The 21,352-nt window shown below is 37.5% G+C and overlaps 1 protein-coding gene across 1 annotated transcript in view; it reads right to left on the bottom strand.

Annotated features, from left to right (window-relative positions):
- Smp_173190 (putative calcium-dependent activator protein for secretion) overlaps positions 1-7,365 on the bottom strand; it is a gene marked incomplete at its 5' end in the record, with an annotated part of 70,579 nt that extends 63,214 nt beyond the window's left edge. Inside the window, 3 exons of the mRNA XM_018793519.1 lie at positions 2,409-2,601; positions 4,617-4,994; positions 6,971-7,365. Coding sequence (XP_018648023.1) covers positions 2,409-2,601; positions 4,617-4,994; positions 6,971-7,365 — 966 coding nt within the window. The remainder of the gene's footprint in view (positions 1-2,408; positions 2,602-4,616; positions 4,995-6,970) is intronic.
- Positions 7,366-21,352: the final 13,987 nt, after the last annotated feature.

Here is a 21,352-nt window from a genome sequence, read left to right as displayed (position 1 = left end):
AGTTTCGAAAATCGGTGACTGATTGACTGAAAGTAGAATGCTTTAACCACTAATCCACAACTCTATAGATAGATTCGTCAAAAGCAATACAACTGAAATGAACCAAATTTCACCAAACAATTGACTGTTATTGATTTATCATATGACTAAATTGTAACTGGTTCTCTGTCTGTTACACTCGAGTAGAAACATACAAAACAGCATGAGGCTGAAACACAAATATAGACAACGATTGATTTTTTTAGAAATAAAATGGAAAGAAGAAAAGGAAATGTGATAATAAAGTACATAGTTGAAGATTGGATAGTGGAATGTATTTTCTCGGCATATAAGTAGTACTTAACGAACTATCCAAACCTCAATATAAGATTAGCATTTCAAACTAATTCACAAAACAGATATTTCTTACTAGTATATTTAGACTATAACTAGCAATCAAATTCAGAACGGCTATTTCGTCTAATTTGTTACACGTCAATTGGATTTAGCTGTATCTCAGTGTTCATCTTTTCACTGACACAAGAGCTCAGTACTTATCACTACGAACGCCAACATTATACACAATAACCGACTAGGTATAAATACCCAGTACCTTGTGTCATTTATTCGATATAATCATAAAGTGGATAGACAAAACTAAAACTTCGACTTGTTTCGTCTTAAATTCATTAATAATAATGTGACCAATAATCAATTACTTTGTATTATTCTATTCTCATGAACAGCTCAAACTATGAGTCTAAGAGAACAGCCATTTCTCAATTTACAATACCAATCTATGCTGTATCTGTAAACCATATTCACACATATAGCTTAGAGACGACGATTATATGAACACTAGCACACGAAGATATACAGTAGAAGAAACTGTTTAAAAGTCATAATATCAATCTAAAAGTGAGAAGGTAAAATAACCCCTTTGTTTAAATGAGTGCATGTGGCTGCCCATACAAAGGTTACAATAAATGCCCGAATATAAAGCGCTCCAGGACATTACAACATCCAACTCACTTAAGCTTCCACTATGATCATATTTTTGACATCATCATCGCTCAGAGTTGAACTTAAGAAACTTGAGGACGAAAAATCAGATCAATGTTTGAAAAATACTCACAGTCCTTCTAAAATTTGTTAGGGGCAACTGAACCAATCCTACACAGTTACGCTGTCTTTACCAAATTGGTCAGTTTTACCAGGATAAAAACTTAAGGTAAAAAGAAATGAAGCAGTGTACGGAGTCAACACAAGTGTGTCCCGATATAAATTTTGTAGCTCAGTATTTTTAATCATGGAATCCTATCGCAATTAGAAAGTCGAAAAATTGTATTTTTCTTCAACACCCCAAAAAGAACGAAAGATGACAGTAGACCTACATGAGATGTTGACTGCTAATTTACTGCAAATATGCTCCCGTGAATAAGACATGTAGCAAACGATAGCTAACCACGGTAGCACATCTATCGATTATTTGAGCTGATACAAACTCAACACTTTATCACATGGTCTTTGAAGAAAATCGTACTCCTCACATGGTGAAGTTGTACTATCCTACTGATTGTTAAAGCTTATTCGAAATAAGACAAAACATTTGGTTAGTCGGATTTTACGGTTGACCTTGACTTAAGTAGTTTTGAGATTGAGAATAGAAACCCAGTCCATGTAAAATAATATTTTAAAAAATCCTATTTAGGCGTGTATTTAGGACTGCTAAACTCTTCAAAGTTTATATAATTAGCTGCTTTATATCAAATGAGTACAAAACACACTGAAGTGCAATGCATCGGTTATGTTGCGAGAAATAATGTATTATATATATATATATATATATATATATATATATATATATATATTCAGTGCATATAAGCCACAGATGAAATTAAAAGTCAATGTATAACTTCAATCGTAACCATCATCATATCCGGATGAGCATCACATTCAAAATATCTTTAAAAATGGAGAACTGAATTCTCTTAAACCTAATCGACTGGCTATGATGTACTGGAAGACAATAAATCAATACACCAATTGCTCAATCTGAAGAAACAAATTAGAAACGAAGCGTTACTTCATTTGCAAATGTATGCTTCCGATGAGAGACTCGAATACGGTTAGTTAAATGACGTGACTGAAGGTAAGAGATATTATAAATCGAAAGAATATTTATTAACGATTTCTTTTAAAAATGAACGTCAGTAGTTCCTATTTTCAATCTACTGGGAACCAAGTAATGATCGCAGGAGTTTAAATAACTCAAAATGCTTACCTAAAAAATGAATAGTGGATTTTTGAAGTTTGCATGAATACGAAACATGTGAACCTGTGTGCAAGTAATCAACCAATCAAACTAATTATTGATAAAAATGTATAAATGCAAAATTAAACTGTCATATTTAATACATAATACTCACTTCATAATAACTTTGTATGGCATTTGTAAACGCTTCATCACCGACAACATCTAATTCACCACTAAGAAATGCCTGAAAACGTTCTTTAAATGTATTTAATTGTTGCTTAGTTATTTTTAAATAACGACGTATTAAATCAGTCGGTGGTTTGGAATAAAATGGATATGCTATGCAACGCATTACAAAGACATATCTGGAAAAGAAAATAATGCAATAGAAGAAATGTATTAAAAATAAACAATATAGGAATTAAGCAGTACTACTCCAACTTAAAATCAACTCAATTCGGTATTTACTCCATATGTATGTGTAAACAACTATATGTATCAATGTAGCTGAAAAAGAGTATATGGATTTTGTGAGTCCAATTTAATTAGAAAAAAATAATAAAACTTTATCACACATTGCCTTGCCACTTTCTTGTGTAAATTCCCTTTACAAAAAATAATAATTTAATCTAGTTTTTACTCAAATGAAAATATTCAATACCATTGGATGAAATAATATTTATTTATGACAACAATAAACAAATTTCACATTAAACCATAAAATTTCAAACGATGAATTCGTTTGGATGTGAAGCTGAAGGCTGATCACTTAAAAGAGAAACTCAGCAATGATACTAATACTACTACTAATATTATCGTGTGATAAAAGTATTAAATGATAAACTCAATGAGTATTCATTTGCAAATATCTAATAAAAATACATGGATAAATTGAGATAAGGCATCAGTTCACTAAGTCACTGGTTGTTGATCTAAGTCAATTAACAAGGTAAAAATATGAATGGTAGAATCCTGTTCTTTTTAGCCTTATGATTACTCCACTAATTTTCTCATCTTAACTTATATCTCTTCCGTTTAATGTCATACTCCCTCATTTTTGTTGACTTCGTTGTTTATGTGAAAGGTTGATACATTCATTAATACCTGTTTATTGCTGTTATTATCATATGGTCTTACAAAGACTATAATGAAGTGAAAATTTTATTGGGATAGCATTATCAGCGAAATTAAACTGGGATTATAATTTGTTGCATAAATTACTTTAATAAATATTCTCATACATAATCATAATAGTTCATCCCATAAGATTCAGTTGACCACCAAACTGATTCTTCTAACTAATTAATTGATTAATCAGCAAGCAATCTATGACTGAGAAATTCACTTCCCATAATTCATATAATTTGACATACACATTGAGTATCATAGTAAAACTTTGACTGACATATGGCAAGTAATCTATATTAGCTAATACGCACTAGTTTTGACTGTCCAAAAATAAACAGTAAAAAATAAGGAAAACAATTGAGGAAGTCAGGTGATACGTTTGGTTATTATTATTATTATTATCAGGATCATTCTTGTCTTAGTTATTAATAATAATGATAAATAATAATAAAGAGATTAAAAAAGCATGTATAATCAGAGACAGGAAGGGAAAGAAACAAACGATAACGTTATACAATTAAGCGATTCAACTGATAAGCGAAATTTGTTCAATACAAAACACGAATAAAATCAGGATATTTTGCTTAAACGTTTATTTCTTTGAAACATAATTTTTTGCGTTAATATAAGTATATAGATTCATGTTGTAGTTAGTGGAATATGATTTGAAAGGGACAATTGGTAATAGTTATAACATTTAGTATACATAAAACAACATATGGGTAATGTTCACTTTAAGTTCATTTATTTTGCCATATTATTTTGTGATGTATGTGTGTGGTGTTTTGTAAGTCCTAAATGAATTCAGCTTGTATATCTATTTTTAGAGATCAAGTTGGATAACTAAACCAATAGTCATTCACAATTTAACACTTTTGATACGATTAGAATATTATATATGAATTGTAACTGGTCATGAAATCCAGTAGACGTGATTTATCCTCTTTTTGTACCCAACAAAAGCATGTATAGCGTTCAAGTACGGTTTACAAGTTTAACAGAGATCCTAAATCGACTTGGTATTATATATATATATATATATATATATATATATATATATATATATATATATATATATATATAATACAACTGACACATTTATAAATACTAAACACTTGAAAGGTTGAAAATACCATAGAAAAAAACAATAATACAACACCGATTTACCACAACAGAAGGTACGACACGACAGAGATGAAAACTTCTTTTTGATCCACATCTGTACGTAAGTTACAATTGATCAGATACTTACAATTGTAGAGCTTTACGTCTTTCTTGTTCTTCACGTTCAAGCTTTTCTTGTTCTAACGCTGCTGGATCTCTTAGAATAACAACAGGTTGATTAATTACAGTGCCTAAATCTTGACTTTGTGATACTAATGATGGATTTCGACTTTGATGCTTTTCTTGATGAGATTCTGTAGATTCTGCATTAGGAGCACTATTTGTACTATTCACACTGTAGGAACTACTTCCATGTGTTTCACGACCATATCGTTCCATAGTATTATGTTTCAAAAATTTTGATTGTGATTGCTGTTGTGGCGAATGAGTGTTTAAACTCATTGATGACATAGATATTTCATCATCTTCCTGCATACTGCTATAAGTTTGTTGTTGAGACTCTTGACTGAGAAAGAAAAATAAAGAACTATATTACCATATCTGAAGTCTTGAAAGTTCAAATACAATTTATCAATCGAGCAGATGTTAAGACCATTTGAGTCTGTAACAAGTAAGGAACTACTATAAACACGTAGGTATATTATATCATCAGTTTTTTGAATTTCTCCTTTTTAGAAATAAAAGCCCTATAAAATTAGAAAAGCTTCATATAAAAGAATTTTAATACTGATACACTCAATTCCCGAATCTGTAGAAAACTAGATAATATGAGATAATTAACCAGCTATAATCGAGTTGTTTTCAAGACACACGATCAAAAGTAACAAAAACACAGGACTAGATTTATTCATGAAGAATATGTAGTAGTAGAATTCAGTAGTATTAGTTGTCTTGTTCTGCACTTCGAACTGTAAGGTCAACAAACAGTTCTGTTACTTACTAATATCAATAATCTAATTAAGTAAAGGATGAGAATTAATGTTTTTGAACTAAGCAGATGCTTTAAGCTGAACGATCTCTGATAAGTAACTGGAACTGTAAGCTTTCAATAACTGATTTAGCCAGTGGATCTTTCTTAATAGTTTTAAATATCTACAGTTTCCTATTTTACTCAATAATATGTGACGTTAAGACTCTAAACCACCATTCACAAGATCTAGTTATGAAGAACAAATTATATGTATTAGCATCCAAACAATAGGTGTAATTTAGATCCTACCAAACAAAGCGTTGCTTACTTAGCTTTGGGACTTTCCATTTACAGCATGCAAGTATTCCTATACATCATGAAAAATGAAAAACTTATTTACAACGGATATTTTCAAATGAGTAATATGACACCTTAGTGATTAAAATGTTAACAGCATATTTTTAAAAAATTGAAAAATATCATCTTATTTTGTTTTGGAGAAATGTAAAATGTATGTTAAAATAGTATCAAATGGTTAATGTGAACATAACCCATATCCGAAACGAATTTTAACTAAAAACTGTTCCGATTACAAATTCCATCTCATGCAGAGTGAACACAGAGATCCAGTAGCTAACTTGATATCAGATCTAATTTGAATGTTGTGCCCGTCTGTCGTTCATATTATTAAAATTAGATTCCCAAATGAATCGATTGTAATTATAATACCTAATAACATACTGAATCTACTAAACTCACTTAATGATGTATTATTCGCTGTTGCAAATGTGATCAGATGTAACGGAAATCAACCAAGCAATCATACACAAAGTATAAAATTGGAAAATACATGCATCAGTTCAGGTATAAATAAAGCAGCAACAAATATTTCAATAAATAAACAAGTTCGTAAATTTAAAAGAGCAGTTTGGAGGTCATTATTACAGTAATAGTTTAACTTAAACGTTACTAATTATACATTCAACAACACTAAAATTTTCTTAGTTCAACTATCAGAAAAACCTAGCTTACAAATCACTACACAGTTACAGTTCCATTGGAGCTTGTATACTGTTCTTTCTTGTGTTTCGAAGCTAATCTATACTTAATATCGAGTCATTCTCGGTTAGTTATGTATTATTTAAAAAGGCCGAATGTCCGTAAAAATATCACAAGAAAAACTTATGATCCATTGGAAGCAGCTAACATAGAAAAGAGGAATTATATACAAAATGACAGTAAAAATGCACTAGATTTACAGATAAAAATAACAATTCATTACAATAACTTGGTTTTGTATTACGTAATCAACTATTGCCCTGATGATTTATCTAGCCTTGACTATTTTCTCTTTGTGATGCAGTAATCACTAAATTCTACTCAAGATTATCAGGCAAATATAACAATTTAGAATTCTACAGTGCCAAATTCATCAAGAAACAGATGGATATATTAAAAAAATACTGTTTATACAAGAAACAAGCGATAAAGTACAGTTATTAAGGGGTTTAAAACTAACTACAAAACATATCTAAAATTACTTATCCCATTAAAATGTGTGAAAAACAAACCTGTAAGCACTGCGTGGAAATGTTTCATTTGTCAATTGACGAGATGGTCGGCCTTGTTGACTAGAAACAACTTGACCTTTTGATCCTAACGTATAACGTTGTTTAGAGTGTGGAGAATGACTAAGATCGGTACTATCAATCTGATGGGGAGAAACTGAATTTTGGCGTCCATATGTAGTGCTAACATCATTAGAAGTAGTACGTACAGACCTAGGCTGCACACTTCGTTGTCCTCCTCCGACGTTGTCTGCTGGTAACCGACCAGTTGCAAGAGCTACATTTGACTGAACTGGAACTTTACTACTAGCAGCAACATTTGACACGGTGGATTTATTTCCATAATTTGTAAATCCACTTACACCTTCCTCTTCTTCACTTGATGAAGAATCCAGCATTATTTAAAAATATAGGGACAAGTATGAATCAGATTTCTGAAATGAAAAGCAAATAAGATGAAATCGTTCAAAGATATTGGTTAATGAGTGAAACCAAAAACACAATCATGTGACAACTGTCTCTGGAAAAAATTGGGAATTAATTTGATAATATATTTAAAAGTGTACTTAACGTGAATGTAGTCGGAAAATATTACACAAAATATCGATCATTTTGAAGTTGCACATACTCATAAATTGCGCATCATAGAAACAAAAATAAACCGCTTGACAGGTTAAAATTACTGTGTGAATTACAAAAAATGAGACGAGATCGGAAGAAAACTTGGAAATCTAATCTGAGTTACCAGTAAACTAACACAGACTCCATTCCCTACTACACAGACTAAGAGATGCAACAGTTAAAGTTGACAAGTTTAACATGATAAATTAACAAAATAAATTGCCTTGACTGTGACAAATACTAGATTGAAAAACCAAACAATACTTCTTACGCAACCATGGACATAGACTGAGAATTAAATGGGAAAATATGTCATCCTCCATATCAATTTACACTGAAAATAATGAAGGCGAATTAAGTAAGTGTGCGAATAGGGAACAAATTTTAAAAAATACAGCTTTAAAAAAAAGACTAATGATGGAGTAGCAAGTTTCAGAGACTGAGTCAAAAATGTACGGATAAAATCGATTGTTATTAGCAGAGATAACAGGCAGGCATATGAGTAAGTCAATGTTTGATAAATTTTCACCAATAATCTTCGCTCTCATAACAATTAATGTGAAACACATTAAAATTCAGAAATGATAGTTTAATTATCGAACAAAGTTGAATTCTGATCTACTACCTATTTTACATATCTTAATTTTATATCATTTATTAGAAAGAGCAAAATGGATATACATATAAATATGCAGAAAAAAAAACAGAAGGATTTTGTTTGCATTAACGTTCAGTCCTCCGAGATATATTTTACAATACACAATAACACCAATTAATGATTTTCTCTTTCGTCTAAACAAAGATACAAAAAATTCTGACAGTAGATATGGTAAATGGAAGATAAGCTGATATACAATATATATAAAAGATTTCAGTCAGTAAGTTAGCAACGTAGAACTTCTTACGTACGCACACCAGTTCGAGTTGCCATACCACATTAGCACAGAGATGCAGTTGTCGATTCAGATCCCATAGTGGTAGAAGTAGTAAGAGTATAAGCAGTAATCCGAAAGATTAGGGTTCGAAGATGTTATTGAAGGAGTATAGTCCAGCGAAATAAATTTGGAAAGAGAAAAAGATAGAGACATGAAGAATTCAGAAGATTAGAATTAGGCAGAACACAAAGAGTGGATGCACCCTCGCCATTCCAAACGATTTTGAGCCATGTCATTCAAGGTCTCTAACCATCAATTGCTGTCATCTCGCCGATCCCAATCAGGTAGTCTACATCTACCAACATGGCCCAGTCCACTTGTCAGTGACTTCATGGATTTGTGCCACGTTTTGGTCTGACCGCCCCTACCTCTCTTCCAACTTACCCCTACTACTACTTCATCAGTCGATTTGCCATCCTTACCTAGTATCCGTTTCCTAACAACTGCATTACTTACTCGGTGGTCCCAGGACATACGAGCAATGCTTCGAAGACACCTATGATCGAATACTAGCAGCCCACGAATATCCTCTACTCTTATCGGCCATGTTTCACTGCCATAAAGTAGGACGGGTCGAACTGTTACGCAGTAAACCCATTCTTTGGTTGCTTGACGGATATCTCCCCTACGCCATAAATAACGCAAGTTGGCGAAAGCTAGACGAGCCTTCTGTATCCGTGCTGAGATTTCGTCACGCATCAGACCACAAGGGCTGATGAGACTCCCAGGATAAATGAAGCGGTCAACACGCTCAACTACTTCACTCCCTATCATTAGTTCAGGTGCCGATGCAACCCAACCCTAAAGTAACATTTTGCACTTCGAAGGAAAGAATCGCATCCCGAACATGCCTGCATTGTTGCTTAAAGTGGTCAGAAGACTCTGCATTTTGTCAGCGTTTTCATCAAATAGAAATATGTCATCGGCATATTCTAAGTCAACAAGTGAATCTCCCGGTAAAAGGTCAACTTCTGGAGATTTAGATGATGAAAGTGTTATCTCTAAAAGCATGTCGACGACAAAGTGAAACAAGAATGGAGAGAATGGACAGCCCTGACGAACACCACTTGAGGTAATCAATTCTGATGAACGTTCGTCATAAGACCCAACTCGACCAGTTGTGTTCGAGTAGAGAGGTTAATGTACATCTTTGGTACTCCTTTCAGTGACAAACACTGCCATAGAACCTCACGATCAATAGAGTCAAATGCCGCCTTAAGGTCGAGAAATACCACTGTTGTGGGGCGTCTGAATGTGGGTCTATGTTCTATAACCTGCCATAGTGTGAATATCTGGTCTATGCAACCACATCCAGGTTGAAAACCAGCCTGATTTTCTCTAGTCTGCTTTTCATGAGCTTTGTTCAGGCATCGAAGTATTATTGAAGGTAATATTTTAGACACTACATTAATCAAACTTATTCCTCTGTGATTGTCACAAGAAGACTTTTGTCCTTTCTTATAGACTGGCACAATCAGTGATTGGGACCAGTCAGATGGGATGACGTCTAGTTCCCAGATTCTACCTAAGACCCTAGTCAATATCGCTGCTAATACTGGACCGACATCCTTAAAAATCTCAGGGTAAACCTGTCAGGGCCTGCTGCTCTCCCTTGCTTCATATTTCCTATAGCTTTTTCAACCTCGTAAAGAGTTGAGGGATTTACATTACCTCATTCAGGTCGACTGGGGATCGTGGGGAACTGAAGTGTGGCTGGAGGCCAGTTGAACTGATTCCTAAGGTGTTCTGCCTATCGATCCAATCTCCTGGATTGAAATTGAATAATATCTCCATCTTTATCCGAGATAGTTTCGCTGACAGTTGGGTTCCTAATACCAGTTTCTTCAACAAGTTTGAACAGTTGTCTGCTGTTACCCATTGCCGCTGCCTTTTCCATCTCTCTTACCTTCGTTACCCACCATTGTTCGGGATCATTGTGTAGGCTTCTTATTAGCCTGCACTTAAGTTGACTCTGCTCTTCGTTATGTTCAGAGCCAGATGGGATGAGTTTTCGAGCATCTATCAGTGCGGTAGATGCTGCTGAAATCAAGTGTTTCTCCCTAACCTTATGGTTTACCGTACTAGCAGATATCACTGCAGTTTACACAGCTTTTCGGATGTCATTCCACACTGCCTCGGGGTGGGCACAACTTACATGGCCGACTAACTGTTTTTCTAGTTGTTCCTGAAATATATTCTTAGCTTGCTTATCATTAAGTAGAACCCTAAGAGGTTTCCCTTCAGTGTCTTTCCTACGTCCAGTAAGACGCAGACAGATACGTGCTCGCGCCAGCACATGATCTGAGTCTAAGCATATACTCCAGAATGAGAGACAGTCTTCTATCGAGCCCCTTCATCGATGGCTGATAGCGATGTGGTCTAGTTGGGTCCAACGTTGGGACGAATTCGGGGGTCACCATGTCAAAAGATGTTTTTCCTTGTGTGTAAAGTTGGTATTTGCAAGAAACAGGCGGTTATCTGAGCATAGCTGCAACAGACGGTCGCAATTATCTGTTCTTTGAGCCACGACACTATAAGATCCACCCAGGTGTCTTTCCTTCTCGCTTGGTTTACTTGAGTATTAAAGTCACTAGCCAATATTACTACATCAGAGCGCCTAGCTTTTCGGAGAAGGTCGGAAAGTTTTCTGCAAAACTCATCCTTTACATCATCTGAGCTGCAGTCAATGGGAGAGTAGGCAGAGACGACGAAGAGGCAACGACGAGTGTCCCTATCTTTTCGAGTCCTTACTGATCCGTTTAGTCGGACAGCGCATAGACGACTGTCTACTGGGATCCAGTCTAAAATAGCTAGTTCTGCCCTAGGTCTCAATGCTGTACCTACGCTAGTAAGGCTATAGAGAGGAGCATCAAGGCTTCTAGATACACGAAGTGTGAATCGAGTTGGTTCCTTATTTTGACATGGTGAGGTCAAATGAATGACACTACTCGGATCCTGTATGCGCGTTTCGGAGATGCAGCACACATAGATGGTGCAAGATATAAAGGTCCTAGATAAGGAGGCCTGTTGTCCTATTTGGCACAATGTTCGGACGTTAAAAGCTCCTATATGTATTTTAGAGCGTGGTTTCAGGAGACCAGGAATAACGTTCCGTGTACTCGAATCGTTAGCCCTAGCGGTGCGAGGTGATAAAAGGACCTGAGAAGGGTTAGTCGTGGAGATAAGAGAGTTATTAGGAGGTGTAAGAAGGATTTGAATGTGACCAACTTGGTCTCGTGTGTTGTTACGGGTATGAGGGCTAATATCACTTCCCGGTTGCCCACACTGTAGAAGTGTATTTATTGAAGGACCTGAGAAAGAAGTTGCATTAATGTTGGTCTTAACGACCTGAGAGCGTGACCGCAGAGCTTAAGGGACAACTGCTTGAGGCCGGTCACACACGGCCTTTTTGTGGGAGGTTTTTGACATGTTGGCTCCGTTCTTCAAAGGGCCTTACAGCCAGAGACAGATATCCGTGAGGTAAGGTGGGGCGTGACATTTTTAGGGTCGATGTTTTCTAACCCCATACCCCCTTGTGGGAAGGCAGCATCAATATTATGCTGATTGTCCAAAGGAAACACCTTACCGCTGTCACACCCCGGCAGTACGACTTCGCCCTCAGACCTTGAGTTACTGCTTTCAGTCTTACCGTTCTCCAATCGACCTGCCTGGCATGTTAGAACCTACAGGAACATATGTTCCAGCCAATATAGTACGGTTGCGTTACTACAATAGCCAAGCCCGACCACCACGTCAAGGTAGCAGCTACAGTCGAGCTAAAAGTTTTATGACAATTAGACATGAAACTTAGCTTGTTTTTAATCCCTATTTTTAAACCGAAAACCTAACATTGATTTACGAAACACGAATTTCGACAAAATGGATATTTTTGATATAACGATAAGTCTTGATTATGAAGGGAACTACTAGCATTGATTTCCTGAGCATCTAACACGTACAACTCCTTATCATCTTTAAATACTAGCCCCTAAATTTCTTCCAACCATCCCTAATACTAGTCAGCAATGCGCAAGTGTAATACATAGCCCAACCATTTCAGTCGATGAAGATTCATGACCTCATCAACTGATTTACCATTATTCCCTAATACCCTGTGTCCAACCTCACTATTACTTACCCGGTGATCCCAGCAGATCCGAGCAATGTTTCTAAGACATCTGTGATCAAGTACTAATGACTTACGAGTACCCCCTACTCTTAACGGTCACGTTTCGCAGCCGTAAAGTAGAACAGAGCGAACTTCTGTGCAGTATACTAGTCCTTTAACTGATAGACGGATACCTCGTCTTCGACATAGGTGGCGTAAGTTGGCGAAAGCCAAACGAGCTTTTTGAATCCGTGCAGGAATTTCGTCAGACACCAACCCATTAGGGCTGATCAGACTTCCAAGATAAGTGAGGTTGTGGACGCGTTCGACTACTTCACTCCCTATCCTTAGTTCAGGTGTTGACGCAGGCCAGTCCTGAAGCAACAACTTGCATTTAGAGGGCGAGAAACGCACCCCAAATATACCCGCATTGTTACTCAGTACTATCAAAAGACTCTGCATTTTGTCAGAGTCTTCACCAAACAGGACTACGTCATCTGCGTATTCTAAGTCAATAAGTAAACCTCCCGGAAGGAGATCAAGTCCTGAAAATTCAGTCGACGAGAGTGTTGTTTCCAGCAGTAGGTCTATGATGAAGTTAAACAAAAGTGGGGATAGTGGGCAGCCTTGTCGGACACCACTTGAAGTTGTAAAATCATATGACAGTTCGCCATAAGCTCTCACTCGACTGGTAGTGTTCGAGTAAAGAGCCTTCAAAAGGTTTATGTACTTCTGAGGTACACCTTTCAATGACAGACACTGACACAAAACCTCTCGGTCTACAGAGTCAAATGCTGCTTCTAAATCAAGAAAAACTATCATTGTCGGACGCCGATAAACATGTCTGTGCTCTAAAACCTGACGAATAGTGAATATGTGGTCGATACAGCCAAGACCAGGTCTGAAAGCAGCCTGATTTTTTCTTGTTTGCGATTAACGAGTCTTAGTTGGGCGCCCGATAATTATTGAGGCTAGTATTTTAGATACTATGTTAGTCAAACTAACCCCTCTATGGTTATCGCAGGATGATTTTGACCCCTTCTTATATATTGAGATAATCAGTGATTGTGACCAGTCAGATGGGATTACTTCCAACTCCCAAGTTTTAGCTAAAATATCAGTCAACTTAATCGCTAAAATTGGACCACCATATTTAAAGACCTCTGGAGTTGATCCATCAGGACCAGCTGTCCTTCCTCGTTTCAGGACAGCTATAGACCTTTGAACTTCAATTAGAGTCGGGGGACCTACTTCAATGTCCCATTCAGGGTGTTTAGGAATGGTGGCTAGTTGTAGAGTAACTTAAGGCCAGTTGAACTGCTCCTTAAAGTGTTCCGCCCATCGTTCTAAACTTCTGGGCTGAGGGCAGATAAGGGTTCCGTCTTTTTCCGAGATTGTCTCACTTACACTTGACTTCTTAATTCCGGTTTCTTTTATTAGTCTGAATAGTTGCCTGGTGTTGCCTACAGACGCCGCCTTTTCCATCTCTTTTGCTTTCGTTGCCCACCACTACTCACGATTGTTCCTTAGACTTTTAGTTAACCTAGATCTAATTTGTTTACGCTCTTCGTCGTGTTCAGAGCCTGATGGGATGAGTTTACGCGAATCCATCAGTGAAATAGACTTAGAGGAAATCCAGTGGTTTTTTGGAGCCCTATGGTTTAAATGACTAATAGATGTTACTGCTGTTTCCACAGCTGTTCGTGTCTTTCCAAGCAGCATCTGGGTCAGTCTCGTTTACAGAACTGCCTAAATGAGAACTCAGTTGTTCCTGGAACTTACTTCTCGTCCCCCAGTTCAATTCTAATGGGTCTTCTTAGTGTAGTTTTCCTGCGTCCAGTGAGGCGCAGACAAATGCATGCTCGTATTAAAGCGTGATCTGAGTCTAAACAAGTATTCCAATACGAGCGACAATCTTCTATCGAGCCTCTCCAACGATAACTGATGGCAATATGGTCTATTCGAGCCCATCGTTGGTTTGGTGCAGGTGGTCGCCATCTAAGACGATGTCTCTCCTTCTGCTTAAAATTAGTGTTTGTTAAAAATAAACGATTGTCTGAGCATAGTTGCAACGAAAAGGACGAAAAGCGAATGTCCGGCGCTTTAACCGGGTTGGTGGACAAGGCGAGTCCACCTAGGGGAGTTGGAAAACCCTGATTCCAAACCAATGGTGCACATGGGCTGACTCCAGTATCCTGAAGGAACGAATGGCGTATGAACCAACTGTTGGTCACCGGCTACCATGGGACTGCATCTCCTTACGATGCTCCACTGCCTTGTGGACTAGACCTTCATGTCAAAGGCTCCGGGTGTGGCCCCCTAAGAGAACCACCTGCTTCAGTTTGGGCACCTGGGCAGTATCACAGCCCTCACACAAATCGAATGAGATTTGTGAGGCGCATATTTATCTGGTGCTTCCTTGTACCAATATTTATGTGTTTAAATAAATAAATATAAAATAAGTTGCAACAGACGATCACCATTATCTGTTCGCTAAGCCGGAATACTGAAATACCCAGCTAAATGTCTTTCTGTTTGGTTTAAGCTACCTACTTGGACATTAAAGTCACCTGCTACGAGTACTATGTCTGAACTATGTTTGAACTTCAAAAAGCTTTCTGTAAAATTCATCTTTCATTTCATCTGGGCTGCAGTCATGGGAGCGTATGTAGAAACGACGAAAAGGCGACGACGTGTGTCCCTATCCTTCCGAGTTATTACGGAGCCGTTTAACCGAACAGTACATAGGCGACTGTCAACAGGGACTCACTCTAATAGTGTTTGTTCTGCTCTCGTACTTAGTGCTATGCCTACACCTGCAAGTCCACGAGAACTAGTCATAGGGTCGCCAGATACACTGAGCGTGTATCTTGTCGGCTCTCCTTTTTGGCGAGGTGAGGTCAAGTGAATGACCACACTGGGATCCTGTATGCGTGTTTCGGAGACAGCATACATCAATGGAACGAGACTCTAGGGTCTTAGCCAAGTAGGCCTGTTGACCGATTTGACTTTTATTTTTTAATTTTATTTAAACACATAAATATTGGTACAAGGAAGCACCAGATAAATATGCGCCTCACAAATCTCATTCGATTTGTGTGAGGGCTGTGATACTGCCCAGGTGCCCAAACTGAAGCAGGTGGTTCTCTTAGGGGGCCACACCCGGAGCCTTTGACATGAAGGTCTAGTCCACAAGGCAGTGGAGCATCGTAAGGAGATGCAGTCCCATGGTAGCCGGTGACCAACAGTTGGTTCATACGCCATTCGTTCCTTCAGGATACTGGAGTCAGCCCATGTGCACCATTGGTTTGGAATCAGGGTTTTCCAACTCCCCTAGGTGGACTCGCCTTGTCCACCAACCCGGTTAAAGCGCCGGACATTCGCTTTTCGTCTTCTCACTTTTGTGAACAACACCCCCGCCACGAGAAGGCAGTAAGTAGGACTTCCCTGGCAGAGGCTATATATTCGCGTGGCCATGTGAGAGCATTTCGAGAGGGAGAGTGGACTCTCCCCACTCTCGGCTGTACCAGGCATTTGGGGGCATTGAAGGCTCCAATATGTCACGGGCTTTTTTGGCAATGCATACCCTCAACAGAGCTATCTTATATCACTAGTTTTATTGATAATTAATACGAAATGAATTTTCAACTCAAATTCTAAGCTATCAAACCAATGGAGTCGTATACCTGTGTGTGTACAACTTGTTGTATATACACATACTTACTGAGAAAAAATAGTTGTAATCATCCTTTGTGTCTGGAAGACAATGACTATTTGTTACAACTAACTTTTTTTACAATAATAATCTTTCCTGCTTTTTTATTCCAATCTATAAAATTTTGTATCGTAATATGAACTTGTATTAAGTTCGAGGCCTCTGTCATTTGAATATATATAAGTATACACTTGAAATATAATGTAGTTTATTTAAAAAGAGAAAGTTGAAAGATAAATGTAAATTGATTACCTTACTGTAACTAATATTGAAAAGAGCAAGTTCATCTCAGCATAACAAAGGAAAGAAGATAAAAGTTATTGATTTGTAAACACTAGGCCAATATAAATGTTTGATATTTTTAGTCCTACATTTCTTTTAAAGACTTACAAATGCTAAAGTGTAAATTTTGAGGATACAGGAAAAAACATGAGTACTTTTGTTAAAAGGACTCGACTATAAGATTATCACGGTGACGTCTAAAAGTGGAATATAAGTCACAAAGTCTCTATGAAAATATTTCGCAGCTAAGATAACTCACACGACATCTACTTTGAGATTCAATAGACATTAACAATCTGAGAATATTAGGCGAATGAACTTACAGTTGAAAGTGGATTATTTAAGGCTGCTGCATACATATATATCCCGAAATACTAACTATTAATCGAAAATTTTGACTTATTCCATTTTATATTTATGTACTTTTGACAAGATTTTAAAATAGGAATATAAGAAATAAGACTAAGTAACAATGTCAATCCTGCTGCTTCCGTAAAATTAACTGGAATACAAAGAACAAATGACCAAGTTTATTTGTCGGGAAATATAAATCCTGTCACTAACTGAAAAGAACAAGAAAATCACTAGAAGGCACGTATTTATTTATTTATTTATTTGAACACAAACATTGATACAAAGGAGCACCTAATACATATGCGCCACACAAGTCACTTGATTTGTGTGAGCTGGAATACTACTTGGGTGCCTAAACCGAAGCAGATGATTTCCTAAAATAGCCACACCCCGAGCCTTCGACCTAAAGGTCTAATCCACAAGGCAGTGGAGCAACGTCAAGAGATTCAGTTTCATAGTAGCCGGTGACAAACAATAGATCCATACTCCATTTGTTCCCTCAGGATCCTGGAACCAATGTGCACCATTAGTTTGGAATCAGGGTTTCGCAACTCCCCTAGATGGATCCGCCCAAATGCCCTGGTACAGCCGAGAGTGGGGAGAGTCCACTCTCCCTCTCGAAATGCTCTCACATGGCCACGCGAATATATAGCCTCTGCCAGGGAAGTCCTACTTACTGCCTTCTCGTGGCGGGGGTGTTGTTCACAAAAGTGAGAAGACGAAAAGCGAATGTCCGGCGCTTTAACCGGGTTGGTGGACAAGGCGAGTCCACCTAGGGGAGTTGGAAAACCCTGATTCCAAACCAATGGTGCACATGGGCTGACTCCAGTATCCTGAAGGAACGAATGGCGTATGAACCAACTGTTGGTCACCGGCTACCATGGGACTGCATCTCCTTACGATGCTCCACTGCCTTGTGGACTAGACCTTCATGTCAAAGGCTCCGGGTGTGGCCCCCTAAGAGAACCACCTGCTTCAGTTTGGGCACCTGGGCAGTATCACAGCCCTCACACAAATCGAATGAGATTTGTGAGGCGCATATTTATCTGGTGCTTCCTTGTACCAATATTTATGTGTTTAAATAAATAAATAAACTAGATGGATCCTCCATATCCACCAACCCGGTTAAAGAATTGGACATTCACTCTTCGTTTTCTCAATTTCGTAAGCAATCACACGGCGAAGAGGCAGTGAGTAGGACTTCCCTGACAGTGGCTGTACACGCGTGGCCATGTGAGAGTATTTCGAGAGGGAGAGCTGATTCTCCACACCCTCGACCGTACCATGGCATTTGGGGGTCAAGCAAACAAACTAGATTTTTTTGATAACCGTGAAGATTAATTCATAAAAATTTGACAGTAAATACTTAAACAACTATCAGTAAACGACCCCTTAAACTATGAGATAATTTAGTAGAGGTTTCGTGCAGATTTCATTCTGCGAATTTACCAATCTACATGTATGTGCCAGAACACATGCAGCGGAAGAACAAAGAGAAGAGTATATGTTCGCACTTCTGAGAACGTTCTGAACAACTTGAGAATGAGAGGTGAAAAGGCTCCAAATAGTTCAATAGTTCGGTATTTAATTGATACCGGACATGTCTTTGGTGTTCCTCAAACCTTCAAAATTATCAGTGAACATAAAAACACAGGGTCTCTTCGGTTCGCCGGAGCAGTAGCAATAAAGAAACTCGAACCTGAATTACGTGTCCAGAAAAAAAAAGTAATCGACTTATCACTACCTTAGTAGATCGTTATTTTTCATTGCTATCATTATTATTTTGTTAGTGTTTACTTTGCTATGTGGTCTTCATCAAACTAATTCTTATTTTACAGCGAAACCATCCCTTGGTTCGTCGGTCTTTCATTCACTTAATTCTCCAAACTTATGTAAACCTTTCTAACTCCTGTTTAATTATTACGTAAACCATGTTATCAATTCCTAATTCTAAACAATTACCACCTCAATGCTTCGAATGTTCTATATCTATTTTCGAGTGATTTGAATTTTATGCAAACTCTTCACAACTTCTATACTTGACACACAGTCTGCATTGCCTATTTCCAGACTTCATTTAGATACTGCCTCACTCACCCTCCAATGCTTCTTAGGTTTCATTTCCAAATGAGCTCACATAACTGTTCTTACACAAATAGCTATTTATAGATACTATTGATAAGTTTTGTTATTCTAATTCTTTCCGTCATCAATGTCAATTGATGCACATTATCTCATACCTCAATGTTACGTTTTAATACATATATGGTTGTAAACGGCTGAGAGGAAACCATGCAATACAATGAATGTTGTTCTGGCTTTATTCAAATTCATAAATGGAACCAACTGCATGAAACTTTGTTCTCCGGAGTAATATCATACTATAACAACGAAGAACAAGTAGGTGTGATATATTTTTGAAAAACACCTAACCGACTACTTCATAATAAATTTAGAGAAATACTACCTTACCTATATATATATATCACTCGAAAGAAATCCCAACATTCTGCAAGACATTTCGATTTATATCGATCATTAGTTCAAAAATATCGACATTAAAAAACCTTTATCACCGTTGTCATCATTGAGTTGCGAGAACCATATATACGTATATACGATCACATATAAGGAGAGTTTCGATAGCCTAATGAAACAATATCATTTGCAAACCTCAACGATGACCATGTAGGACTGACACATCAGATGAAAATATGACAACTACGTACTTGCTAAATTATGAGGTAAAATATTTGAACATGAGGAAGTAGGTGTGCAAACTCGGAAAACCAAGAGCACATGTAGTCTTACTGATGGAATTTTGTATCCCCTAAGCTAAATGATTGAGCTATCAATGTAATCTCTGAAGTGAATAGACGCCATCAAGTTGTTAATAAAAAGATCAAATTTCCAAAAACAGGAAAAAAATTTCGTGGAAACAGACAACTCTACGCTTTAAATCAGGAACCTTCCGAAGAATTCTCTTGATGACGGCGCTACCAATAATTTTAACGAGTAGATAATGAAAAGGAATCACGGTCTCAAACCCTAAGCTTAGATATGTAGAAAAGCTCGGAGAAAAATCCTCTGGTCCAGAAAGCGTTCAACAAAATGATTGAATAAAGGATACGCAAGAGAAACTGCTGGATCGCTGATATTACGCAGAATTTACGAAATAAAATTCTAAGCTTAGGCTAGCCTGCACAAGCCAAAATGTCTGCTCTAATCTAGTTAAGACACCTATGAAATAAGCAAGACAGATGAATTTTGTTCCGTGTAACCTTTAATTATTTCGAACTAGCGTTAAGATACCATGCTACCAAAATATGAACAAACAAACTCACGAAAAATCCATAAGTAACGCAATCACGAAATCATATGATGCGCTACTGTCCATTAGAAGTAGCTCAATATACGATCTCATAAATCTGAGTGCAAAAAGTCATATGGTCTATTTTGAGATGAAAAACGACGTTCACGGACTATAAACTGCTCAACATGAGCTTAAATGTTGTTTTGAAGATGTTTGAAAACTAATGCGTTTTGGGGAGTCCCAAAAGAATTATTAACAAAATTCAATATTACGTCTCTGAACTCTACATCTATTTCAAAAAGACGCCGGTTTCAAATGATTTCCTCCAAATTCTCGGATCTTAACCTGTCAAAGTTATGTGGCAACAATTACTTTTTACTCAGGATGGACCTTGGATACACTTGGGTAGCACTATACGTACGGTCATGCCTGGATGCGCACCAACTTCACAATCAAGAGTTTCACAATCTTGACGAGTTAGTATGGTGCTCAGTAAGATTATCTACCACCTCGAGGTGCCTAGTTGGGGTCGTTTACAGGAAGCCCACTGCCGACATCGAATATGACAAACGTCTGCTGGAAGGATTAACTCGCTCTACGCGTCTTGGATTCTCTCATATCCTGATTCTAGGGGATTTCAATCTCCCTAGAATCAACTTCGTGGAACATACATACATTGGTGGTGCCAACTCTACTGAAGCTCTGTTCTTCAACCTTATCGGCGACCTGGGATTATTTGAAAATGTGAAGTCGGCAACCCGTTGGAGAAACAGTCAGACACCGTCACGCTTAGACTGGGTATTCACAAACGAAGAATTCCTAGTTGACGACCTCTCAATCCTGGCTCCCCTGGGCAAAAGTGATCACGCCGTCTTATCATTCAGCTTTGTCAGCAAGACGGAGCTACGATATCCTACTAGCAACAAGCGCTGGAACTTCAAACGGTTGAATGTGTTAGCTTTACAGGATTATCTTCAACAGGTGGATTGGAATGTTCGCCCTGAAATTGAAGTGGATGCTCATTGGGATTTTTTACTGCACACGATCTTATGTGCTA

This window comes from Schistosoma mansoni, chromosome 1 (genome assembly GCF_000237925.1).
Source record: "Schistosoma mansoni strain Puerto Rico chromosome 1, complete genome".
NCBI lineage: Eukaryota > Metazoa > Platyhelminthes > Trematoda > Strigeidida > Schistosomatidae > Schistosoma > Schistosoma mansoni.
Note: the sequence above shows the minus strand (reverse complement) of the source record. Positions and strands in the feature narration are given on the sequence as shown.